Consider the following 27,302-nt stretch of genomic DNA (forward strand, 5'->3'; position numbering starts at 1 on the left):
AGCTCCGAGTGACCCCCGGGCTTCTGGCTCAGCCCAAAATGCCAAAGCAGCACTAAGGCACTTAAAGCTGAAGTGGTTACAGTGATTTCGTGGGAATGAGAAAGAAAATGGAACTGTTTTCAGACAGGGATAATTGGAATTGTCAGAGAGTCTGGTGGAAGCATCACCCGAGTGAGTGCAGAGCGTGGTGTCTGCCCCAGCACAGCCCCAGGGCTCCAGGGAATGGCTGGGAATGGCTGGGGATGGTTGGGAATGGTTGGGAATGGTTGGGAATGGTTAGGGATGGCTGGGAATGGCTGGGAATGGTTAGGGATGGCTGGGAATGGTTGGGAATGGCTGGGAATGGTTAGGAATGGTTGGGAATGGCTGGGAACGGCTGGGAATGGGAACAGGAGCAGTGGAAGGTGTTCACATGACACTCTCACCAGCAGGAGAGGGGAAGGAGGATGAGGAGCTGGAGGCTCCGGAGGCTCCGTCAGCCGGGAAGAGCCGAGGCTCAGGAGCAGCAGGAGCAGGGTGGGCGTGGGGAGTGGTGCTTCACTTCTTCCTGGTGAGTGGGGAGTGATCCAAACCCTCCCGGGGCTGGGGCTGGGGCAGGGGGATCTCCAGGACAGACTGACCCCAGCACAGGACAGACTGACCCCAGCACAGGACAGACTGACCCCAGGACAGACTGACCCCAGGACAGGACAGACTGACCCCAGGACAGACTGAGCCCAGGACAGACTGACCCCAGCACAGGACAGACTGAGCCCAGGACAGACTGACCCCAGCACAGGACAGACTGACCCCAGGACAGACTGACCCCAGCACAGGACAGACTGACCCCAGGACAGACTGACCCCAGGACAGGACAGACTGACCCCAGGACAGACTGAGCCCAGGACAGCACAGACTGACCCCAGGACAGGACAGACTGACCCCAGCACAGGACAGACTGACCCCAGGACAGGACAGGCTGACCCCAGCACAGAACAGACTGACCCCAAGACAGACTGACCCCAGCACAGGACAGACTGACCCCAGGACAGACTGACCCCAGCACAGGACAGACTGACCCCAGGACAGACTGACCCCAGGACAGGACAGACTGACCCCAGGACAGACTGAGCCCAGGACAGACTGAGCCCAGCACAGGACAGACTGACTCGAGGACAGGACAGACTGACCCCAGCACAGCACAGACTGACCCCAGCACAGACTGACCCCAGCACAGCACAGACTGACCCCAGCACAGGACAGACTGACCCCAGCACAGGACAGACTGACCCCAGGACAGGACAGACTGACCCCAGCACAGACTGACCCCAGCACAGACTGACCCCAGCCATCCCAGGGCACACCCCAGCCACGCCATTCCTGGGGAATGCCCCCTGCAAACATCTCAGTGATGGGCAGGAGGGTCCCCTTGCCAGGATGGCTTTTCCCTGGTCAAACACATCACCCCAAAGGGTGTCAAACCCCAAAGGAGTGTCCTGTCCCCCTGGCAAGGTGATCCCACCCCAGGCAATGAGGCACTGACTGGGAGCAGCACACACTCTTGGGTGCTCTCTGGGAGGGCCTGGCACCTCAACACCCCTTAAAGCCACTAATTCTCTGTGCCCCAGGCTTTATCTCCCCACCAGTGATGAATGAAGGAATTGTGAAGCTTGGAGAAGACCTTTAAGCTCACTGAGTCCAGCTGTAAAAAGGCACCATGCCCCAAGCTGGGAGAGCTTTCCTCCCTTCAAATCCACCCCAAGTAACTCACTGTCAATCATTAACCCCCTGCCAGCAGGGAGACAGCAGGAGTTAAAATTCAGGACACAAACTGTCTGTCCTTTGCCCCTGTGGCAGAGAAATGCTGGGAAACTGCCCCAGTTAATGTCCATCCTTGCTGCCCTCATCCCCTCCCAGTGAGCTCCAAACTGATCCATTTTGACCATTGCTGCAGTACTCAAAAATAACTTCAAAGGTAAAAGCATCCTACAAGAGCTGAGCTCTGGGATGGGAGAGAAAGGAAAAGGGACAGGGAAAGGGAAAAGGGGAAGGGAAAGGGAGGGAAATTTTTTTCCTTTCCTTTGGAAAATCAGTTTTCAAAGGATTTTCTGAGGGTCTGCTTGAGACCAACCTGCAGCACGGCCACGACCAGCCCACCCTGCTGGCATTCCCCAACACCAGTTCAAGTGTCCCTGTTTGTTTCTCCCACACCACCCCAAAATGAGCAGAAGGAAAAGCTTTTCCTCCCTCCTGTGGCACCTCCCCTGCACCCCCTGTCATCCCAGGTCAATGTGCTCGTGATGGGGACGCTCAAGACCTTTGGGGTTTTCTTCGTGGCTTTCCGAGAGGAGATGGGGGGATCCTCAGAGCAGCTCAGCTGGATTGGCTCCATCATGTCCTCCCTGCGCTTCCTGGGAGGTGAGCTCCTGTCCCCAGGGCACTGAGGGGGCTCCGTGCACCCCACCCCACCCCAGGCTGCTCCCAGCTGGACAGGGCTGGCACCCACACGGGTCTGAGCAGGAATGGGCTCTAAACGCTGGGACATTCAGATGGGATAGTGGGAAAAAAATTGGAAATTGGAAAGAAATCCTTCCCTGTGAGGGAATCCTTCCCTTGTACAAGATTGTGAACGAGGGGAACAGGAGGGACTCTTCATCAGGAACTGGATGGACAGGACAAAGGGGAATGGGTTCAACTGAAAAAAGGGAAATTGGGGTTTGATATTGGAAGAAATCTTTCTGTGTGAGGGTGGGGAGGCCCTGGCACAGGTGCCCAGAGCAGCTGTGGCTGCCCCTGGATCCCTGGCAGTGCCCAAAGCCAGGCTGGACGGGGTTTGGAGCAATTCAGGACAGTGAAGGTGTCCCTGCCATGGCAGGGGGTGGGACTGGGTGAGCTTTCATGTCCCTTCCAACCCAAACCATTCTGGGATGCCCTGAACTTCACTGTGGGTTTATTGTAGAGCTCCAGAGCAAGCAGCACTCTTGTCCCAGCTGTGGAATACCTTGGAGCTGCTGGGCATGCTGTGACTGAGGAAGGAGGCTCAGGAAAGCTGAACCTTTGGGCTTTGCCTCCTTCCCTGCCCCACTCCCCGAGCTCAGGGCACAGGCAAAACCTCTCTGCTGAGCATGAACCCCTCCCACACCCCTGACAGGATCCCTGCCCAAATCATTTACCATGCAAGAACTGACTAAGACAGAGCCCCAGCAGCCACATTATCTCCCTCCTTTCCCTGCTAAGCCTGTTCTTTTACCTTGGTCTGGAATTCTGCACTTACACTCAATTAATTACACTGCCCCCATGTGACAGTGTTCACAGGGGTTTTGGTTGAGGGAAGAGACGAGGATCTGACTCCATGTTTCAGAAGGCTGATTTATTATTTTATGATAGATATTACATTAAAACTATACTAAACGAATAGAAGAAAGGATTTCATCAGAAGGCCAGCTAAGAATAGAATAGGAAGGAATGATAACAAAGGTTTGTGGCTTGGACTCTGTCTGAGCCAGCTGGGCTGTGATTGGCCATTAATTAGAAACAACCACATGAGCCCAATCCCAGATGCACCTGTTGCATTCCACAGCAGCAGATAACCATTGGTTACATTTTGTTCCTGAGGCCTCTCAGCTTCTCAGGAGGAAAAATCCTAAGAAAAGTGATAGTGGAGCCCTGGAAAATGTTAAAAATAGTCTTTGAAAATATTAAGCTTTGTGTTTTCTCAGATCACTGCACCTGCATAAACAATATGATAAAAGATATCATTGTTAGATGTGATGATTGTTTAGTAATTAAATATAATTATTATATAACCATAAGAAGAATCATGAGAAACTATGTTGGAAAGTTAAAGGGGGGCTATGTTTAGCTGAAATCTGTGTATACAATAGAACAATATAAGTTCAATAATTACCATGAAAGTTATGTAATGATAGAGTATAAAACACGTTCACCTCGAATGTATGGTCGGAGTCAGATTTGAGTTGAATACTCCTGACACCCAGAGCTCTTAATAAAAAGCACTGCATATAATGGCTTATGTGATTATGTGTTTATGAATGCTAACAATAGGATTTTCCATAAAAGATGTCTGTGACACCCCCACACACCACAAACCACAGAAAGCAATGACACACTAACGAGCCAACCAGCATCATAACTGCCATCTTAACCTCCATGTCCACCATCCTCCTTCCTATCTCCCCTAGAATCCTTCCCATCATCTAAGAAATTTAGGATTATCTAAACCTAAGGCCTTCAAAGCCTTAAACAGGAGTTCAACCCTCTTAGTTTCTGCTCAAGTCCACGGCCATTACCCTGCATGCCCGAAATGCAATCAGGAGCCTCCTGCCTCCCAAAGCTTCCCAGAGGTGCCAGGCAGGTCCCCAAGCCCTGCCAGAGCAGCCTATTGAGGCAGAGTGGAGATTTTCCCAGGTAGAAATCCATTTTGATTTAGGTGAAATGTACATTTTTGAGTTGAGTCTGTGGTTAGAAAACAGAGCTATTTAGCCTGACTGCAAAGCCTGGGCTCAGAGAAACTGCTTCAGTGGTGGACAGAGATAAGGGGATGTTGCTGTTGAGGTGGTTAACACACAAAGCAGAGATTATAATCAGTTTTAGATGGCAACTTTTTATTATTGAACATAGCTGATTTTTTATACACTTTTTAATTGTTTATGCTTCTTTGACTATTAGCTACAATAAGTTAACATAACCCTATTAGTGAAAAATTACAGTAACTTCAATTAACTTTCTAAAAATACTTCGTCTAGCTGCAAAGTTTTCTTATTTTTCTTCTCTCAGTCTCCTTAGTTACAGCCTTAGAGAGAGCCCTTTATCAGCTCCTTCTTACTTCTCAGCTTCTTCTTGCTGTTTTAGCTAACAAACCTGCTGTCAGCCCCTTTCACAAGGGATGGAGAGACAGAGAGTGATAGAGAGAGACAGAGAGGCTGCTGTGAGAGCAGCTCAACCTGACCTAGGATAAAGAAAAGATAAAGAAAAACTAGCAGCAAATGTCACATGAAATTCGTAAAAATGAATATGTATGAACCTATTGTGAAATTGTATGCATATGTATCTGAGAGGGGGATAAAGAAGGACCTGAAGTTCCCAGAGGTACCCATGTGTGTCATTGTAGGGAAACGATTCCCACACGCGTCCAGGGCTGTAATAAACACACCTGTCACACACATCTCCTATGGAAAATCCTTGCCTTAGGATTTTTCCTCCTGAGAAGCTGAGAGGCCTCAGGAACAAAATGTAACCAATGGTTATCTGCTGCTGTGGAATGCAACAGGTGGATCTGGGATTGGTCTCATGGGGTTGTTTCTAATTAATGGCCAATCACACCCAGCTGGCTCAGACAGAGTCCGAGCCACAAACCTTTGTTATCATTCTTTGGCATTCTGTTCTTAGCTGGCCTTCTGAGATGAAACCTTTTCTTCTATTCTTTTAGTATAGTTTTAATGTAATATCTATCATAAAATAATAAATCAGGCTTCTGAAACATGGAGTCAGATCCTCATCTCTTCCCTCATCCTGGGACCCCTGTGAGCACCGCCACACACAGCGGCTTTACTACTTCCACAAAAGTTGTGGAGTTTTGATTATCTCCACAAAAAACTGTGTCCCCTGTGCTGAGCTGTGTCCCCAGGGCTGAGCTGTGTCCCCTGAGCTGTGTCCCTGGGGCTGTGCTGTGTCCCCTGTGCTGTGTCCCCAGGGCTGAGCTGTGTCCCCTGTGCTGTGTCCCCTGTGCTGAGCTGTGTCCCCAGGGCTGTGTCCCCGGGGCTGTGCTGTGTCCCCAGGGCTGAGCTGTGTCCCCTGTGCTGAGCTGTGTCCCCAGGGCTGTGTCCCCGGGGCTGTGCTGTGTCCCCGGGGCTGTGCTGTGTCCCCGGGGCTGGGCTGTGTCCCCAGGGCTGTGCTGTGTCCCCAGGGCTGAGCTGTGTCCCCAGGGCTGTGCTGTGTCCCCGGGGCTGGGCTGTGTCCCCAGGGCTGTGCTGTGTCCCCAGGGCTGTGTCCTCAGGGCTGAGCTGTGTCCCCAGGGCTGAGCTGTGTCCCCTGGGCTGTGTCCCCGGGGCTGAGCTGTGTCCCCAGGGCTGAGCTGTGTCCCCAGGGCTGTGTCCCCAGGGCTGAGCTGTGTCCCCAGGGCTGTGTCCCCAGGGCTGAGCTGTGTCCCCTGTGCTGTGTCCCCAGGGCTGAGCTGTGTCCCCAGGGCTGAGCTGTGTCCCCAGGGCTGTGTCCCCAGGGCTGAGCTGTGTCGCCAGGGCTGTGTCCCCGGGGCTGAGCTGTGTCCCCAGGGCTGAGCTGTGTCCCCAGGGCTGTGTCCCCAGGGCTGAGCTGTGTCCCCGTTTCCCTTGCAGCCCCGCTGGTGTCCGTGCTGTGCCAGCGCCTGGGAGAGCGGCCGATCTCCATCCTCGGGGCTGGGCTGGTGGCTGGGGGCTGCCTGCTCAGCACCCAGGCCACCAGTGTCTCCTTCCTCTGCTTCTCCATGGGCTTCCTGCTGGGTGAGATGGGCATTGTTTTACTGCAGGGGCAGGAAATCGGCTCCTTTAGCCTTAGACCTGGGGAAGGGGGGTTTGTTCTGCAGGGCTTTGTTCAGCTCGAGGAGCCTGGGGTGATCAGGGGCAGGGCCTGAGGAAGGAGCTGTGTCAGAGCGTTGGAATGGAGATCAGGGAAAGGATCTTCCCCAGAGGGTGCTGGCACTGCCTGCCCTGCCAGGGACCCCTGTGCCCCCCAACAAGCCCAGGGCCCTCCTGGGTGGGTGAGGATCAGACACTCATGCACAGAGCTGTGCCAGGGCAGGGAAAGGTTTCCTATCAGGGAAAGTTCTTCCCTCAGAGGGTGCTGGCACTGCCTGTACCCCCACACACAGCCCAGGACCCTCCTGGGTGGGTGAGGATCAGACACTCATGCACAGAGCTGTGCCAGGGCAGGTTTGGATCTCAGGAAAGGTTCTTTCCCCAGAGGGTGCTGGCACTGCCCAGGCTCCCCAGGGAATGGGCACAGCCCCGAGGCTGCCAGAGCTCCAGGAGTGTTTGGGCAGCGCTGCCAGGGATGCCCAGGGTGGGATTTGGGGGTGTCTGTGCAGGGCAGGGGTTGGATGTGATCTGTGTGGGTCCCTTCCACCTCAGGATATTCTGTAATTCCATGAACCTTCAGTGCCAAAGCATCCCCAGCTCCTTTCTGTTACCATGTGAACTCCCAGAGCTTCATGCTCAGAGTAAAACACCAATTTCAACATCCCAGTCCCAACCAACTTTGATTTTTTTCCTGGACCTACACGGATCCTGGCCTTTTAAACTCCCTTATAAAAGGGGAGAACCTCCAACCGCCCAGACACCAAACCTCACCCACCAAATCTCACTCTCTTCTGACTGTGAGAGCAGAAATCCTCTCCTTTCGGCCAGGAACTGCCAGCCTGGGATAGCAGCACATGGAATCCCCACACAGGAGCCCCTTTTTGGGACTGGAAGGGGTTTGTGCCTTCCCCTGGCCTCAGTGGGTGTTTCTGAGGAGGAGCTCTCTGGGCTGGGTTTCTGCAGCCTCCCCAAGGCTGGCTCAGAGACATCTCTGCCATGGGGCACCACGAGTCTCACTATGGTGGGAGCCTTTATTCTCATTTTCCCCCTTCCCAGAGGGATGAGTTTTGCCTGATGGGAGTTTGTGGTGGGAACCTTTATTCTCATTTTCCCCCCTTGCCTCAGGGATGGAGTCTCTCTGTGGTGAGAGCCCCTAATTCTCATTTTCCCCTTCCCCAGGGACAGGCTTTGCCTGATGGAGTCTCTCTGTGGTGGGATCCTTTATTCTCATTTTCCCCCTTCCCCAGGGACAGGTTTTGCCTGATGGAGTCTCTCTGTGGTGGGAACCTTTATTCTCATTTTCCCCCTTCCCTAGGGATGTGCTTTGCCTGATGGAGTCTCTCTGTGGTGGGAGTCTCATATTCTTGTTTTTCCCCTTCCCTCAGGGATGGAGTCTCTCTGTGGTGGGATCCTTTATTCTCATTTTCCCCCTTCCCCAGGGACAGGTTTTGCCTGATGGAGTCTCTCTGTGGTGGGATCCTTTATTCTCATTTTCCCCCTTCCCCAGGGACAGGTTTTGCCTGATGGAGTCTCTCTGTGGTGGGATCCTTTATTCTCATTTTTCCCCTTCCCTCAGGGATGGAGTCTCTCTATGGTGGGAGCCTTTATTCCCATTTCCCTCCCTTCCCACAGGGATGGGCTTTGCCAGTGGAGTCTCTCACTCTCATTCTCCTCTTCCCCAGGGATGGGTTTTGCCTGATGGAGTCTCTCTGTGGTGGGAGCCTCTTCCTCTCATTTCCCCCCTTCTCTCAGGGATGGAGTCCCTCTGGGGTGGGAGTCCCTTATGTTCCCCCTTCCCACAGGGATGGGCTTTTCCTGATGGCAGTTCCTCTGTGGTGGCAGCCTTTATTCCCATTTCTCCCCTTCTCTCAGGGATGGGCTTTGCTTGATGGAATCTCTCCGTGGTGGGAACCTTTTATTCTCATTTCCCCCCTTCCCTCAGGGATGGAGTCCCTCTGGGGTGGGAGTCCCTTATTTTCCCCCTTTCCCCAGGGCTGGGCTTTGCCTGCTGGAGTCTCTCACTCATTTCCCCTTTCCCCAGGGCTGGGCTTTGCCTGTCTGTACCAGGCAGCTGCAGTGGTGACAGCCAAGCGCTGCCGGGCTCGCCTGGCGCTCAGCAACGCCCTGGCCCGCTCGGGCATGGGGCTGACCTTCCTCATGGCCCCCTTCACCCAGCTCCTCATCGAGGCCTATGGATGGCAAGGTGAGAGGGCACAGGGTGCCCAGAGCAGCTGTGGATCCCTGGCAGTGCCCAAGGCCAGCTTGGATGGGGTTTGGAGCAGCCTGGGACAGTGGAAGGAGAACCAGAACCATCCCATGGCAGGGGCTGGATTGGGAGCAGCTTTAGGGTTCCTTCCAACCCAAACCATCATTTTTTGTTCCCTGCCCTCCAAATCACTGCCCCCAGCCTGCAGAGGCACCCAGCCCAAAGCTGCCAAGGGTTCTGTAAATTCCAGCTCCATGCACAGGAAAAAATTAATATTCCCAATCAATATCCCTGGGCTGGTTCTGCTCTGTCTGTGGATGCAATTTCAAGCAGCCAAAACATTTCATGGACCAGGAGCTTCCCAGTGCCAGGATTGCAGATCCCTGCTGCTGTACAAGGTGTGCACTGAGCACTAAACAATCCCTCAGTCCCCTGTGGCTGCCCCTGGATCCCTGGCAGTGCCCAAGGCCAGCTTGGACAGGGCTTGGAGCAGCCTGGGACAGTGGAAGGTGTCCCTGCCATGGCAGGGGTGGAATGACAGAAGCAGCTTTAGGGTTCCTTCCAACCAAACCATCATTTTTTGTTCCCTGCCCTCCAAATCACTGCCCCCAGCCTGCAGAGGTGCCTGGCTGGAAGCTGCCAAGGGTTCTGTAAATTCCAGCTCCATGCAAAGTTTCAGCAATGCTGCTGTTCCACCAGCAATTAATATTCCCAATCAATATCCCTGGGCTGGTTCTGCTCTATCTGTGGATGCAATTTCAAGGAGCCAAAACATTTCATGGACCAGGAGCTTCCCAGTGCCAGGGTGATGCAGAGCCTGGATTGCAGATCCCTGCTGCTGTACAAGGTGTGCACTGAGCACAAAACATCCCTCAGTTCCCTGTGGCTGCCCCTGGATCCCTGGCATTGCCCAAGGCCAGGTTGGAGCAATCTGGGGCAGTGAAGGTGTCCCTGCCATGGCAGGGGTGGAAGGGATGGGCTCTGAAGTCCCTTCCAACCCAAACCAGTCTGGGATTCTGTGATCTGGGTAGGGAGGCACCATTATAAGTTGGCATTTCTCTCTGAAGGCATTCAGAGTTTCAAACTCCTTCCTCCAGGGCTGGGCAGCTGAAGGCAGAGAAGCCCTACAGGGGCAAAGTCCTTCCAAAGCTGCTGCTGGATCCTGTTCCTTCCAATTCATCAGCTCTGAGAGGGAATTTGGGGAGATCTGGAGGCTCTAAGAGACTCTTAAAAGTTCAGCACACCAAGGAATAACTCTGCCTCTTCTAGGATAGTTTGGGGACATCTTGTTAATAATTGAACACTTAATCAGTCATTAAAATCGGAGTCAAAGCACAGATCTCAGAAATCAAACCCAGAAATCCCTAATTAAAATCAGAGTTGAAGCACAGATCTCAGAAATCAAACCCAGAAATCCCTCATTAAAATCAGAGTCAAAGCAGAGATCTCAGAAATCAAACCCAGAAATCCCTCATTAAAATCAGAGTCGAAGCACAAATCTCAGAAATCAAACCCAGAAATCCCTCATTAAAATCAGAGTCAAAGCACAGATCTCAGAAATCAAACCCAGAAATCCCTAATTTTACTGTAGTGTTTCAAGACCATCTTGAAGGTCCATCCTGACTTTAAATGAGGAAAAGCAAAACAGACCCCAGAGGTAGCTGTGGATTTGTCCTGTGCATCACAGCAAAATGAACTTCCAGCTGGAAAAGCAGGAATAAAAATCCCTCGTTTTTTAACTCCTCCATAAGGGGAAGGCAAAGAGAGCTTCCTCCATGGTCAGTGAAAACCACACCCTGGTCTAAAAGGCCATTTCCTGCTGCTCCCCCCTTTCCAAGCCAAGAACAAACCCCCTTTTGCCTTCCCTCAGGTACTCTGCTCATTTTTGGAGGCATCATGCTGAACCTGGTGCCTTCCAGCATGCTGCTGTGGCCTGCCAGCCCCCAGCTGCCTCGGGAACCTGCCAAAAATCAACACCAGGGGTCTCCAGGGGCAGAGAAGGATCCAGAAAGTCCTGGTGGGTGTTCAGATGGAAGCACTCAGAGGGAATCACAGCTTCTTCACGCACAGGAGGCTCCCAGCACAGAGAGACTCGTGGTGCCCCACGGCAGAGATGTCTCAGAGCCAGCAAATCCATCTGCCTTGGGAAAGCTGCAGAAACCCAGCCTGGAGAGCTCCTCAGAAACCCCCACCGAGGCCAGGAGAGGCCCCCAAACCCCTGCAGCCACCACAAAGGAACCTCCCCAGCCTCTCCTGGACTTCTCCCCGCTGAAGGATCCCGTTTTCTACATCTTCACCTGGTCTTTCCTCTTCAGCCACCTGGCCTATTTCGTGCCCTTCTTCCACCTGGTGGCCAGAGCCAGGACCCTGGGCTTGAGCAGCAGGGATGGCTCCTACCTCATCGCCGTGGCTGGTAGGCACAGAGACCCTTCACAGCCCCAGCTCACAGCCAAACACCCCCAATTCTGCCCAGAAATGGCCCCAGACATGTCCTGGGGTGGATCCTCCTGGGTGCTTCTCCCAGTGCCAGCTGGATGATCCCACACCCTCCCTGCTCCCAAAAACCACAAATCTCCACCTAAAAGGTGCTCTGTGCCCACCACAATCCCTGCTGGGCTTAAACCCACAAACCACCAGAATCCTGAGGTGCATTCAAAACTCTCCAGCTTGACCCAAAAGGGAGAAATGCAGTATTGGGGGAAAAACCTCCCACAGTAATGTGGATCCAGGCATTTGGATTTGGCACATCCCAAACTCCAAGGGGGGAAAAAACAAGGCAAACTCCCCAAAAACCAAACCCATGCCTGGTTATAAAGAACACTTCGCAAAATCAAACCCATGCCTGGCTTTAAGACAGACTCCCCAAAACCTAAACCCATGTCCAGATTCAGGCATTTGGATTTGGCACATCCCAAATTCCAAGTGGGGAAAAACAAGGCAAACTCCCCAAAAACCAAACCCTTGCCGGGTTTTAAGGCACACTCCCCAAAAATCAAACCCCAAAACCCAAACCCATGCCTGGCTTTAAGGCACACTCCCCAAAACCCAAACCCCAAAACCCAAACCCTTGCCTGGTTATAAAGAACACTTCCCAAAACCAAACCCATGCCTGGCTTTAAGGCACACTCTCCAAAAACCAAACCCATGCCTGGTTATAAAGAACACTTCTCAAAATCAAACCCATGTCCAGATCCAGGCATTTGGATTTGGCACATCCCAAATTCCAAGTGAGGAAAAACAAGGCAAAGTCCCCAAAACCCAAACCCCAAAACCCAAACCCTTGCCTGGTTATAAAGGACACTCCCAAAAACCAAACTCATGCCTGGTTTTAAGGCAGATTCCCCAAAACCAAACCTATGCCTGGTTATAAAGAACAGTTCCCAAAAACGAAACCCATGCCTGGTTTTAGGGCACACTCCCCAAAACCCAAACCCATGCCCAGATCCAGGCATTTCAATTTGGCACATCCACCTCCAGGTGGGGAAAAAACAAGGCAAACTCCCCAAAAACCAAACCCATGCCTGGTTATAAAGAACAGTTCCCAAACCCAAACCCATGCCTGGTTTTAAGGCACACTCCCCAAAACCCAAACCCCTGCCTGGTTTTAAGCCAGGATTAACACTAAAGCCATGCTGGGGTAAGAAAGTGGCTCCAGCCTCAATCAGCAGCAAATATTTTATTGTACAAAAATACAAATATTTTATTTCTGCAGTGCTGGGGAATACTCAGCAGGGAGGGGTTGCTGAGGTGTTAGGATTCCCCAGGAATTAATGGGATATTTGGGATTAGGAGTGGGAGGGACACGGGGCTCAGTGGGACATGAGCTCACCTGAGAGCTCCTTGATCTTTGCTTCATAAAAATGTAAAAATGTACCAAGAAATGTAAAAAACAACCCTCAAAACTCCAACTCTCAAAACCAAGACTCTCAAAACCCCGACAACTAAAAGGCTGCTGAGCCTCTAAAATGCCTGGGTTTCTACAAAATGCCGGGGGTTTTAGAAAAATTAAATTTTAGAATTTAAATAGAATTGATTTTAGAAAAATTAAAATCTCAGCCGCAATTTTCTTCTTAATATTCAGATTTTTCTCTTCAGCAGGTTCCTCTGTCCTGATTTAGGGCATTTGAGGGTGCAGATTTCACCTGAAGGGTGAAATTCCCCCCGAAGGGAATTTTCCCAGAGCACTTTGGTGCCCTTGGGAAGAGCAGCACAAGGGAAAAGGGAAAATCCCAATCCCTGGATATTGTAACAGCCTAAAAATATCTGGAACTTTCTGGAATTTTAGGCTTTTGTGGTCACATCCTCACAATGAACAGGGAAACTGGGATGTGACACAGCCAATAACAGAAATAATATTGAATTTAAAAAAAAAAAAAAAGCAATATTATAAAAATCTGTAATAAATCATAATAATTTCAAACTACAGAAATAAACATGTATAAAATAATGTATATAGTAATATAAAATAGTGCAAATAATATTATAAAATAAATAAAAAATAAAATATTAGGGTTAATATAAATAATCAAGTCTAACACACATAATGAATAAAAATAATAAAAATAATGTATTATAAAATAACATAAAATATAACTATATTAGAATATATAATATGCAATATTGTAGTATAATGTAAAATAAAAATATTAAAAATATTAAAAATACACAAATACTAAATAATAAATATAGTAATGTGAGGATAAGTATAATTTAACTATATGAAATACAGTTACTAATAGAAAATAATACAGATGATATAAAAATATATTATATACTAAAATATACTATAATATACTATAATATAATATAAGTTATATATTATGACTGATAATAAACTATAATATTAGTAATATGAAAGATAAAATACTGTAAGTATCAATATAATACATATACTACAAATAATAAAAATAACATTATAAAATAGTATAAAATACAGCTAGATTTATAATATCTAATAAATTTATATGAAATAATATATAAAAATACCTAGAAATAATAGAATTTAAATATTACACAAAGTCAAGTCTCAATATATTACATATACGCTAAATAATTTAAAAATAATACAAAATACTATGAAATCCAGCTAAATTTATATCTAATAAATGTGTATGAAGTAATAATATATAAAAATATCTAGAAATAACAGAATTTCTATATTACACAAAATCAAATTTTAATATATTACATATACTACGAATAATAAAAATAGTCATATAAATACTATAAAATATAGGTAGATTCATAATATCCTTATTATCCTAATATATTTAAATTAAGCAATATATATAAATATATAGAATTAACAGAATTTCAATATTACTCAAAGTATCAGTTTAATGCATATACTACAAATAATAAAAATAATAATATAAAGTACTATAAAATACAGCTAAATGTATAATATCTAACAAAGTTATATGAAGTAATATATGTAAAAATACCTAGAAATAACAGAATATCAATATTGCACAAAGTCAAGTCTCAGTATATTACATATACTACAAATAATAAAAATAATCTTATAAAATACAGCTAAATTTATAATATCTAATGAATTTATATGAAGCAATAACATATAAAAATACCTAGAAAAAATAGAATTTCAATACTGCACAAAGTCAAATCTTAATATATTACATATACTACAAATAATAAATATAAAATCATATAAAATACTATAAAATCCAGCTAAATTTATGATATCTCATAAATGTATATGAAATTTATAATAATTTATAAAAATAATAATTTGTAAAAAGAATTTCTAAAAATATCTAATAATTTATAAAAATAATTTATAATAATAATTTATAAATAATTTATAAAATAATAATTTTAGAAATAATTTAAATTTCTACTAAGAATTGATAAAAAATCATTTATAAAATAATAGTAATTTATAAAGATAAATATAATTTCTAGAAATATCTAGAAAACATAATTTATATAATTTATAAATCATTTCTAAAAATATCTAATAATTTATAAAAATAATTTATAATAATCATTTATAAATCATTTCTAAAATAATAATTTTAGAAATAATTTAAATTTCTACTAAGAATTGATAAAAAAATTATAAAATAATAATTTATAAAGATAATTTCTAGAAATATCTAGAAATTATAATTTATATAATTTATAAATCATTTCTAAAAATATCTAATAATTTATAAATATAATTGATCATAATCATTTATAAAATAATTTTAGAAATAATTTAAATTTCTACTAAGAATGTATAAAAAAATTATAAAATAATAATTTATAAAGATAATTTCTAGAAATATCTAGAAATTATAATTTATATAATTTATAAATCATTTCTAAAAATATCTAATAATTTATAAATATAATTGATCATAATCATTTATAAAATAATTTTAGAAATAATTTAAATTTCTACTAAGAATGTATAAAAAAATTATAAAATAATAATTTATAAAGATAATTTCTAGAAATATCTAGAAATCATAATTTATATAATTTATAAATCATTAATAAAATATCTAGAAAGAATAGCATTTAAAGGTGACACAAAGTGCAGTCTCTGAGCGCTGCTGTTCCCCCAGGCATCACAGAGATGCTGAGCCAGCTGCTCTCAGGCTGGCTGGCCGACCACAACTGGACCAAGAGGTACCATTTCCATGTCACCTACCTGCTCCTGAGCGGGGCCACCAACCTGCTGGGGCCGCTGGCCACCACCTTCCACCTGCTGCTGGCCTACACCGTGTCCCTGGCCACCTTCTGTGGAGGCTTCATGGCCCTGGTGCTGCCCGTGCTGGTGAGTCCTGAGGGGCCCAACAGGGCTGGGGGTCCTGCTCCTGTCCCAAAATCACCCAGAGCCATCCCAGAGCCAGCTGGGACACCCAGAACCATCCCAGATCCATCTGAGACTCCCAGAGCCATCCCAGAGTCATGTGGGACACCCAGAACCATCCCAGAGTCATGTGGGACACCCAGAACCATCCCAGAATCAGCTGGGACACCCAGAACCATCCCAAAATCACCCGGGACAACCAGAATCATTCCAGAACCAGCTGGGACACCCAGAACCATCCCAGAGCCAGCTGGGACACCCAGAACCATCCCAGAGTCATGTGGGACACCCAGAACTATCCCAGAGCCATCTAGGACACCCAGAACCATCCCAGAGCCAGCTGGGACACCCAGAACCATCCCAGAGTCATGTGGGACACCCAGAACTATCCCAGAGCCATCTAGGACACCCAGAACCATCCCAGAGCCAGCTGGGACACCCAGAACCATCCCAGATCCATCTGAGACACCCAGAACCATCCCAGAACCAGCTGGGACACCCAGAACCACCCCAAAATCACCTGGGACAACCAGAATCATTCCAGAACCAGCTGGGACACCCAGAACCATCCCAGAGCCAGCTGGGACACCCAGAACCATCCCAAAATCAGCTGGGACACCCAGAACCATCCCAGAATCACCTGGGACAACCAGAATCATTCCAGAACCAGAACCATCCCAGAATCAGAATCACCTGGGACACCCAGAACCACCCCAGAGTCATCTGGGACACCCAGAACCATCCCAGAATCACCTGGGACACCCAGAATCATCCCAGAATCAGCTGGGACACCCAGAACTATCCCAAAATCATCCTGGGACACCCAGAACCACCCCAAAACCAACCTGGGACACCCAGAACCATCCCAGAATAACCTGGGATACCCAGAAACATCCCAGAACCAGAACCATCCCAGAATCACCTGAGAGGGACACCCAGAAACAGAACCATCCCAAAGTCACCTGGGACACCCAGAACCATCCCAGAATCAGCTGGGACACCCAGAACCATCCCAAAACCATCCTGGGACACCCAAAACCATCCCAGAATCAGCTGGGACACCCAGAACCATCCCAGAGCCATCTGGGACACCCAGAATCATCCCAAAGTCACCTGGGACACGCAGAACCATCCCAGAATCAGCTGGGACACCCAGACCTGCAGCAGGGTCCTGCTGGACACCACGGTGATGCTCCCAGGGCTGGAGCCAGCCTGGAGAGCTGGGAGTGCTCAGCCTGGAGAGGAGAAGGCTCCAGGGAGAGCTCAGAGCCCCTGCCAGAGCTAAAGGGATCCAGGAGATTCCTTAGAGCCCCTGGCAGAGCTAAAGGTGTTTCAGGAGATCCCCTTGGAGCCCCTTTCAGTGCCCAAAAAGGATCCAGGAGATTCCCTAAGAGCCCCTTCCAGAGCCTAAAGGGGCTCCAGGAAGAGCTCAGAGCCCCTTCCAGTGCCCAAAAAGGATCCAGGAGATTCCCTCAGAGCCCCTTCCAGTGCTTAAAGGGGATCCAGGAGATTCCTTAGAGCCCCTGCCAGAGCTAAAAGGGGCTCCAGGGAGAGCTCAGAGCCCTTTCCAGAGCTAAAGGGATCCAGGAGATTCCTTACAGCCCCTTCCAGAGCTAAATGGGATCCAGGAAATCCCCTTGGAGCCCCTTCCAGAGCTAAAGGGGCTCCAGGAGAGCTGGAGAGGGACTGGGGACAAGGGATGGAGGGAGAGGAAAAAGGGGAATGGCTTCCACTGCCAGAGGGCAGGGATGGATGGGATTTGGGAATTAGGAATTGTTCCCTAGGAGGGTGGGGAGGGGCTGGGATGGAATTCCCAGAGCAGCTGGGGCTGCCCTGGATCCCTGGCAGTGCCCATGGCCAGGCTGGACAGGGCTTGGAGCAGCCTGGGACAGTGAAGGTGTCCCTACCATGGCAGGGGTGGAAGGGATGGGCTTTGAGGTCCCATCCAACCCAAACCAGTCTCCCAGAATATCTCTGGATACCCAGGATTCTCTGATTATAATTTGGCACCATTATAATTTGGCATTTCTCTCTGAAGGCATTCAGAGTTTCAAACTCCTTCCTCCAGGGCTGGGCAGCTGAAGGCAGAGAAGCCTCTCCCATCCCAGTCATTCCCACAGCTGCCTTAGGGAGGCAAAAGGGTTCCAGGCTGGATCAGCCCTACAGGGGCAAAGTCCTTCCAAAGCTGCAGCTGGAGAGGAAATTCCCCAGAAAAATCATCTCTTGTGCTTAAAAAAAAAAAATCAATTAATCTCTTGTGCATATGCATTCCTATGAAGCCAATCGCTAATTATCTATTTTTGTTTCCAAACAGGTGGATCTGGTGGGTGTGGAGAAGCTCCACAGCTACCTGGGGTTTGCTGCTTTCTTTGCAGGGATAGCAGCCATGGGAGGACCCCCCCTAGCAGGTGAGTGATGTTTTATACAACTCACAGCCACCCCAGAAACCCAGGGATAAACCATGCTGCTGGTTCACTCTCCTACAGGGATCCATCTGTTTCTGTTCAAACAGAGAGAGGAAAAAAAAAAATCCTATTTCAGAAATGTATTTTTATAGACAGGCAACATTTTGCTTGGGAATTTGCAAAATCCAACCAGCAGCTTGGAAAATGCTGCCTGGAGTATTTAGAAAATGCTGCCTGGAATATCTGGAAAATGCAGTGAAGCCCCATGTGCAGAGTTCAGCCCTGAGCACAGCAGGGTAACAAGCACATTTCCATGGATTTTACTCCCAGTGGTGTTAAAATAACACTGAACTTGGACTGGAGGGGAAGAAAGGACAGACTCAGCAAGATTCCCACCAGGCAGAGGCACTGAAACATCAGGAGAAGCCTCAGTAATCTCTTGTTTTGACAGAGATTACACAGCTCAGCCACCAGAGCTCTGGGCCCAGAGATAAGGAGCATGAAAAGCATTTGCTCTTCTCCCTCTGCCAGGAAACCAAGGCAGCTGGGAGGATTTGGGAGATTTCAAGTGCTTAGAAATGAGTGTCCAGCCTGTGCTAAGGAGCAGGGGACTTGTTCTCATCCAAACAGCTTGGCCAGGACAAAGCTTTTCCTTCCCTGCAGCCCAACAAGCTCCTGGACCAAGGCCCCAGCCTGGGCAGCAGGGGAAGGGGGGACTGTGCCCCTCTGCCCTGCTCAGGTGAGACCCCAGAGCTGCTGCAAGCCTGGGGAACATCAGGAGGACTTGGAGCTGCTGGAGAGGGTCCAGAGGAGCCCTTGGAGATGCTCCAAGGGCTGGAGCCCCTCTGGAGCCAGGCTGGGAGAGCTGGGGGTGCTCACCTGGAGAGGAGAAGGCTCAGAGCCTGAAGGGGCTCCAGGAGAGCTGGAGAGGGACTGGGGACAAGGGAAAAGGGACAATGTCACTGTCATATTTTATTAAATGTCCTGGCAAAAGGATTTTTCATAAAATATAACAGTGACAGGACACAGGGAATGGCTTCCCACTGCCAGAGGGAAGGGTTAGGTGGGATATTGGGAAGGAATTCTCCCCTGTGAGCATGGGCAGGCCCTGGCACAGGGTGCCCAGAGCACCTGTGGATCCCTGGCAGTGCCCAAGGCCAGGCTGGAGGGGTTTGGAGCAGCCTGGGACAGTGGAAGTGTCCCTGTCCATGGCAGGGGCTGGATTGGGAGCAGCTTTAGGGCCCTTTCCAACCCAAACCATCATTTTTTGTTCCCTGCCCTCCAAATCAGCTGCCCCCAGCCTGCAGAGTTGCCTGGCTGGAAGCTGCCAAGGGTTCTGTAAATTCCAGCTCCATGCACAGGAAAAAATTAATATTCCCAATCAATATCCCTGGTTCTGCTCTATCTGTGGATGCAATTTCAAGCAGCCAAAAGATTTCATGGACCAGGAGCTTCCCAGTGCCAGGATTGCAGATCCCTGCTGCTGTACAAGGTGTGCACTGAGCACAAAACAATCCCTCAGTCCCCTGTGGCTGCCCCTGGATCCCTGGCAGTGCCCAAGGCCAGCTTGGACAGGGCTTGGAGCAGCCTGGGACAGTGGAAGGTGTCTCTGCCATGGCAGGGGTGGAATGACAGAAGCAGCTTTAGGGTTCCTTCCAACCCAAACCATCATTTTTTGTTCCCTGCCCTCCAAATCACTGCCCCCAGCCTACAGAGGCACCCAGCTCAAAGCTGTAAATTCCAGCTCCATGCAAAGTTTCAGCAATGCTGCTGTTCTGTCTATAAAAATTTACATTCCCAATCAATATCCCTGCTTCTGCTCTATCTGTGGATGCAATTTCAAGCAGCCAAAAATTTCATGGACCAGGAGCTTCCCAGTGCCAGGGTGATGCAGAGCCTGGATTGCAGATCCCTGCTGCTGTACAAGGTGTGCACTGAGCACAAAACATCCCTCAGTCCCCTGTGGCTGCCCCTGGATCCCTGGCAGTGCCCAAGGCCAGGTTGGAGCAATCTGGGGCAGTGAAGGTGTCCCTGTCCATGGCAGGGGTGGAATGGGAGCAGCTTTAGGGTTCCTTCCAACCCAAACCATCATTTTTTGTTCCCTGCCCTCCAAATCAGCTGCCCCCAGCCTGCAGAGGCACCCAGCCCAAAGCTGCCAAGGGTTCTGTAAATTCCAGCTCCATGCAAAGTTTCAGCAATGCTGCTGTCCCACCAGCAATTAATATTCCCAATCAATATCCCTGGGCTGGTTCTGCTCTATCTGTGGATGCAATTTCAAGCAGCCAAAAATTTCATGGACCAGGAGCTTCCCAGTGCCAGGGTGATGCAGAGCCTGGATTGCAGATCCCTGCTGCTGTACAAGGTGTGCACTGAGCACAAAACAATCCCTCAGTTTCCCTGAATCCCCTGCCACAGCAACACAGCAGGGGCTAAACACCCTGGCTGTCACTTCTCCACATTCACATTGCAGTTAAAAGAAGTTCAATTTCCATCCAGCTGCAATATTTCTGCACTAATGGGAAGATTTTTGTTTTCTGCAGTGGGTTTGTAAAGCAGGTTTCCTGCAAAAAGCTTGCCACAGAAATCAGGCTTAAGGCAGGTGGGATAAATAAAGGCCAAATAAAGCCAAGAAGCAAAACAATTCCTGATCCATCTCATTACAGGCAGAGCAAGATGGAAACAATCCAGAGCTCAGGGATCCAAGATAAATTCTGCATTTTTCTCTTGCAATGCAGTTTAAAGTGTGAAAACTGAGTGAGACCAAAAACTCCTGATGAAGTGTCCAAAACCATCTGCTCCTTGCAGAATGCAGGATTTAAATACTCTGTAAAACCCTGAGATTTGGTGTTCTCACCTCCCAAAATCTTTGAGTTTAGAATTACAATTTCATCAAACTCAAGTGTTTTTATGCAGTGGAAATAATGATGATGGATAATGAGAACTGCAAAGGTTAAAACTGCCTAATTTACATATTAGACCAAAGCCTAATGCAAGGAAAAGGTGACTTACCTGAAACAATCCAGAGCTCAGGATCCAGGCTTGGGATCCAAGATAGAATTCTGCAATTTTCTCTTGCAATGCAGTTTTAAGTGTGAAAACTGAGTGAGAAAAAAAACTCCTGATGAAGTGTCCAAAACCATCTGCTCCTTGCAGAATACAGGATTTAAATACTCTGAGACCCTTGGATTTGGTGCTTTCACCTCCCCAAACCCCTGAGTTTAGAATTACAATTTCATCAAACTCAAATGCTTTTACACAGTAGAAATAATGATGATGGATAATGAGAACTGCAAAGGTTAAAACTGCCTAATTTGCATATTAGACCAAAGCCTAATGCAAGGAAAAGGTGACTTACCTGCAAATCTGTTCAGCTGAAAGCCCTGAAATCCAGGGGCAGCTGGCAGGACCCAAAGGGAAAGTTTGGAGTCTCCTTCAGAGTTCCCCATCCACTGGCACCTCTGGATGCTGAAAAAGCCCAGCCCAAAGCAGAATAAACATTATTTTGGCAGCCAGGAGCAAGCTGAGGAGAGAAGGGCACAGTTTATTACCACAAGCAGTACAAATCACTGACTCAAAATGCAAAAGGGCTGAACCAAAGCATGTAAAGCAAATTCTAGAAAAGATTCCAGTCCCCAGAGGACAAACTCCAGTCCCAAGAAATTTGGGTGGTGAAAAGGGAGAGGATGGAGTCATCAAAAGCTCTGCTGCCACATGTATTTAGATATTTGCTAAATTTTACCTTCACCTTCCCACTGAATTTTGCTCCTCAGGGCATCAAGAAGAAATAAAAATTCTGATTAAAGATCAGCAGCACAATTTAAACAGCCAGACCCAGCTGGTAGCAGCAGCAGCAGTGCTGGGAATGTTTAGTTTGGATTACATTGCTGGGATTTACCAGCATTCCTCACAAAACTGCTGCTTTGCTGGGGTTTGAACACCACAAGCTCCTAGTTCAGCTTTCAGCAGCAGGAGTGATTATTGTTTTGTTTTGGAAATGAATTGGGGGCACAGAGACTGGAGTTGCTTCAGAGGGTTGGGCTGTGATGGAAGTTGGTGGCTGTGCTGCCAGTGAGGCAATGCTGGTAAATCCCACTGCACCTAAATCCCATTCAGCACCAACAAACCCCCAGGAAAATAAATAAAATAAAATAAAATAAAATAAAGAAATATCCTGAAGGATAATTTAAGAATTGCAATAAATCAGAGCTCAACTGGAGCACTCTGTCCTGTTCCTCTCACAAATAACTACATCAGCATATCTTTCCAAATCCCAGAGACTTCCAGGCAGCAGAAACAGATCCCAGCCCTGGGAATGAACCCCAGGGTCAGGGGAGAGGCCCCCAGTGCAGCACCAGGGCATGGATCCAGGAGGGGATGGATCCAGGAGGGGATGGATCCCAGGAGGGGATGGATCCCAGGAGGGGATGGATCCCAGGAGGGGATGGGTCCCACCAGGGCATGGATGCCAGCAGGGGATGGATCCCATGGGGGGATGGATCCCAGGAGGGGGTGGATTCCACCAAGGGGTGGATCCCACCATGGGATGGATTCCAACATGGGATGGATCCCAGGATGGGATGGATCACAGCAGGGATGGATCCCACCACAGGATGGATCCCACCACGGCATGGATCCCACCATGAGATGGATCCCACCATAGGATGGATCCCACCACAGGATGCATCCCACTATGGGATGGATCACAGCAGAGATGGACCCCATCACAGGATGGATCCCACCACAGGATAGATCCCAGCAGGGCATGGATGGGATGGATCCCATCACAGGATAGATCCCAGCGGGGCATGGATCCCACCATGGTACAGATCCCACCATGGGATGGATCCCACCATGGTACAGATCCCACCATGGGATGGATCCCACCATGGTACAGATCCCAGCAGGGCATGGATCCCACCATGGTACAGATCCCACCATGGGATGGATCCCACTATGGGATGGATCCCATCACAGGATGGATCCCAGCAGGGCATGGATCCCACCATGGTACAGATCCCACCATGGGATGGATCCCACTATGGGATGGACCCCATCACAGGATGGATCCCACCACAGGATAGATCCCAGCAGGGCATGGATCCTCCTCTCCAGCTGCAGCTCCTCCAGCACGTGGCTCCCAGGCCATCCCTGAGGAGCAAACACAGGGACTCCCCCTGAGACAGCAGTGAGCCAAGAGAAACTGAAACTGGGCAAAAGCAGCTGTGCTGTGCTGTATAAAACCTTCTGTGGAAATCCACAGCTGGAATGGCAGTGCCTCTGCTCCAGCACAGATCCCAAACCTCACTGGCACCCTCCCTTCCCATGGCTCCGAGCCCAGCACCTCAGGGACTGTATCCTGGCCCCTCCTGGGTTTGAGGAGCCCAGGTTTGGGTCAGATCTGCTGTTTGTGTGACTCAGGGTCTGTATCCTGTCCCTTCCTGGGTTTAAGAAGCTCAGTTCTGGGCCAGATCTGCTGTTTGTGGAACCCAGGGTCTGTATCCTGTCCCTTCCTGGGTTTAAGAAGCTCAGTTCTGGGTCAGATCTGCTGTTTGTGGAACTCAGGGTCTGTATCCTGTCCCCTCCTGGGTTTAAGAAGCTCAGTTCTGGGCCAGATCTGCTGTTTGTGTGACTCAGGGAAGCCCATGGATGTCTGGATTCCATGGATGTATCCAGAGGAATTGCATTTCACACCAGCAGCAGATCTGGCTCAGCTGCTGCCCCACACCCACATACCCCACACCACATTTGGGACTGAATTAGGGTTTTTATGTGCAGCAGCAGCATCTCCCAGCACTTTGCAGATTTTAGATTCAAAGAGAGGAACTCTCCACCTTTCAAAGGACTGCCCAGAGCCCAGATGATTTGCCAGGACCAAACCCAACACTTGGAGGTCACTTTAAAAGGTGACCTGAATCCTCCAGACATTCCTGAGGCTCAATGGAATTCAGCTTTTCCTTTTAAGTCCTCCCAGAGCTACTTTTATCAAGTTCACTTCCAGCTCCTGGCCTGGGGTGTCTCCTGTTAGACAAAGGACATGAAACTGGGTCTGCTCACAAGAAGACAAGGCTGGAGAACAGAGGGTTTGCAGCCCAGATGTTGCAAATACCAACATGTGCAAGTGATCCTTTCAGTCCAAGAGAATCTTCCATCAGCCACTTTTGGCCCACTTACTTAAACAGGAAAAAAAAAATAAAAAATCAGGGATTAAATTCACATTAAATTAAACACCATGTCCACTACAGGGATCAAAGTTGGCTCTGGGCAAAATGACCTGCATGTCATTTCCTTACAGGAAATGCTGCCCAGGAAGAGTTAAAATAATTTAAGGGAAATAAGGGAAATATCTGAGCAATTCTTAGATGAGAACACACATCCTTTGCCTCCCACCCACCTCCCTGAATTATTTTTTTCACTGAGAAAAATCCCCCAGCTTTAATAACAACCTTCTCTCCTGCAGGGTGGCTCTATGACTACACCCAGACCTACGCCTGCTCCTTCCTCTTTGCTGGAGCCTGTGCTCTCATCTCACCCATCTCCTTCTTCTTCGAGCCTGCAGCCCAAAAATGGAAGCTAAAAAAAGCCAATTTGAACAAAAACTGAAGTTTTAAAGGCTGGGCTTTGATCATATCTACGTGGGAAAGCCATTGCCTGAACTGGGAAGGATCAACAGCAGCAACACTGAAAATACCAGAATATTCCAAAATAACTGGAATTTTTGGATGTCAGATTCAGTTTGGACACCTGGATATTTGTGCTGATTAAAGCCAGCTGAGAAATGCACAGTGTGAAGTGCATGGGGAAAATGCAGCCCATGGTGGTGCCTCAGCTCCTGAGCTGGGTTTTTCTGCCCCTCAGATTTAATCCTCAGCTCTGTCCTGACTCACTCACCTCGTGGGATGAGCAGCTCCCAGTGCCAGAGATTTCAGCTCATTCTGTTCACTGGCCCTGGGGAGGGGTGAGAGCAGGGACAGGGAGGTGCAAGGTGATCCTTCCATGAGGATCCTCCAGGAGCTCCTCTCTCTCTGGGGGGAGGATGCTGCACTGGGGCCATTCCACATCCCAGGCACGGGTATTGCCACAGCACACAGGACCTGGAGGCAAAAGCAGTTTTTAATTTTAATTAAAGCCAGAACCACGACACAGCAAAGGCAGAGACCAAACCCACCCCTCCCCAGCTTCCCAACTCTCCAGAGACTCCTGTCACCGACATATCTTATGAAAAACCCTTTCATTAGGATCTTTTCTCCTGAGAAGCCTCAGAGGAAAAGAAAAACAATCATTATCTGCTGCTGTGGAATGCAACAGGTGCATCTGGGATTGGTCTCATGGGGTTGTTTTTAATTAATGGCCAATCACAGCCCAGCTGTCTCAGACTTTCTGGTCAGTCACAAGATTTTATTATCATTTCATTCCTTGCTATTCCCTTCACGCCTTCTGATGAAATCCTTTCTTCTATTCTTTAGTATCGTTTTAGTAGATAATTTTCATTTAATATAATATATATCATAAAATAATAAATCAGCCTTCTGAAACATGGAGTCAAGATTCTCATCTCTTCCCTCATCCTGGGACCCTGTGAACACCACCACAGCCTCCCAGGGATTCCATTCCAGAGGCAGCTCCAGTGCTGAGCCTGGATTCAACCACCATCCCACAGATTTAATTTGGATGGATAAGACACAAAACAGCAGCCTGGACTTTATTTCCAGTAGTGAAGGTGCAATTTTTTGAAATTTGGTATTTAAAATTATTATAGTAAAAAATTTGGTATTTGAAATTATGATGGTAAAAATATTGGTATTTGAAATTATGATGGTAAAAAATTTGCTATTTGAATTTATTATAGTAAAAAGTTTGGTATTTGAAATTATGATGGTAAAAAATTTGGTATTTGAAATTATTATGGTAAAAATATTGGTATTTGAAATTATTATGGAAAAAAGTTTGGTATTTGAAATTATGATGGTAAAAAGTTTGGTATTTGAAATTATTACAGTAAAAAATTTGGTATTTGAAATTATGATGGTAAAAATATTGGTATTTGAAATTATTATAGTAAAAAATTTGGTATTTGAAATTATGATGGTAAAAAATTTGCTATTTGAATTTATTATAGTAAAAAGTTTGGTATTTGAAATTATGATGGTAAAAATATTGGTATTTGAAATTATGATGGTAAAAAGTTTGGTATTTGAAATTATGATGGTAAAAATACTGGTATTTGAAATTATTACAGTAAAAAATTTGGTATTTGAAATTATGATGGTAAAAATATTGGTATTTGAAATTATTATGGAAAAAAGTTTGGTATTTGAAATTATGATGGTAAAAAGTTGGGTATTTGAAATTATTATGTCAACCTGGGATATTCATTCCAGCCAATGGCATTATCCTTCTCTTTACCTTTCCTTTTTTTTATTATTAATGAGATTATGATATGATTTATTATTAATAATAAATATTAATAATCATTATTATTACTTTTCTTTAATTATTAAATAATTATTATTATTATTACCTCCTTTTAATTACTAAGGAAATTTAATTATCCTATTTTTTTTTCTTACCCCTTTTATTCCTCATCCCCAGCAAGAGAGTTGTTTCCCCTATAGAAACACTCCTTTAAATGTGAAACAGATTATTTCAAGCCCAAAATGAGGTGGTCTATACTTAATAAAAAGCTACAGAATGCTGTAACAGTTTCAAGGAGCTCCAACACTGTCACAGGTAAGAAAATTCCTCAATAGATGATGGACCAAATGCAGCAGTTACACAATTACACAGTGCCAAAAAACTGCTTAAATGAGGGGAAAATTCCAGGGAATGGGGAATATCAGTGCTACAAACCAGTTCATTTTTCATATGCTGTTTGACAGCTTCTCCCAGGAATCTGCAGGCAGCAAATGCTTTGGGAATTGTCCTTTCCACTGGAACCATCATCGATTTACACCTGAAACCTCAGCACCCACCACTCTGGGGTTGGGATGGGGCAGAGAATATCAGTGAGGATCCCCAAGGGGCATTTTCCAAGGCACCAGGATTTCTGGATAAAATGATTATTTCTGAGGTGTTTAAGGCACTGGGAGTTGCAGGGGGATGAACCAAACTCGGCCAATCCTGCACTGAGGTCTCAGCCAAGCCCTTCTGCAGCAGGGATGAAGCTTTCATTTAAAAAAAAATTGAGTTTTCACCTCGTGAAACAACAAAGTTCCTCACTCTCACCAACTCAAACATTACCAGCAGCTTTGCTGCTGTAACAGGAACCACGTGGGAGGTTTGCCAATCCTAAAGCTTTAGGATTTTAGCATTTCTTTCTG

General features: G+C 47.2%; 1 protein-coding gene and 1 long non-coding RNA gene across 2 annotated transcripts; one reads left to right on the top strand and one right to left on the bottom strand.

Moving 5' to 3' along the window:
* Nucleotides 1–390: 390 nt before the first annotated feature.
* SLC16A4 (solute carrier family 16 member 4) lies at nt 391–24,718 on the top strand. Its single transcript, XM_066565205.1, has 7 exons — nt 391–550; nt 2,265–2,397; nt 6,333–6,476; nt 8,593–8,754; nt 15,333–15,544; nt 17,895–17,988; nt 24,443–24,718. Exons 1-7 carry the CDS (start codon nt 413–415, stop codon nt 24,583–24,585), a joined length of 1,026 nt encoding a protein of 341 aa, XP_066421302.1. The 5' UTR covers nt 391–412; the 3' UTR covers nt 24,586–24,718.
* Nucleotides 15,290–21,444, bottom strand: LOC136566181 (uncharacterized). Its single transcript, XR_010784999.1, has 3 exons — nt 21,341–21,444; nt 20,995–21,083; nt 15,290–15,584 (listed from the first exon to the last, which is right to left on the bottom strand). It is a non-coding gene; the product is annotated as an uncharacterized lncRNA (long non-coding RNA).
* Nucleotides 24,719–27,302: the final 2,584 nt, after the last annotated feature.

Source organism: Molothrus aeneus, chromosome 24, assembly GCF_037042795.1.
Source record: "Molothrus aeneus isolate 106 chromosome 24, BPBGC_Maene_1.0, whole genome shotgun sequence".
NCBI classification, from domain to species: Eukaryota; Metazoa; Chordata; class Aves; order Passeriformes; family Icteridae; genus Molothrus; species Molothrus aeneus.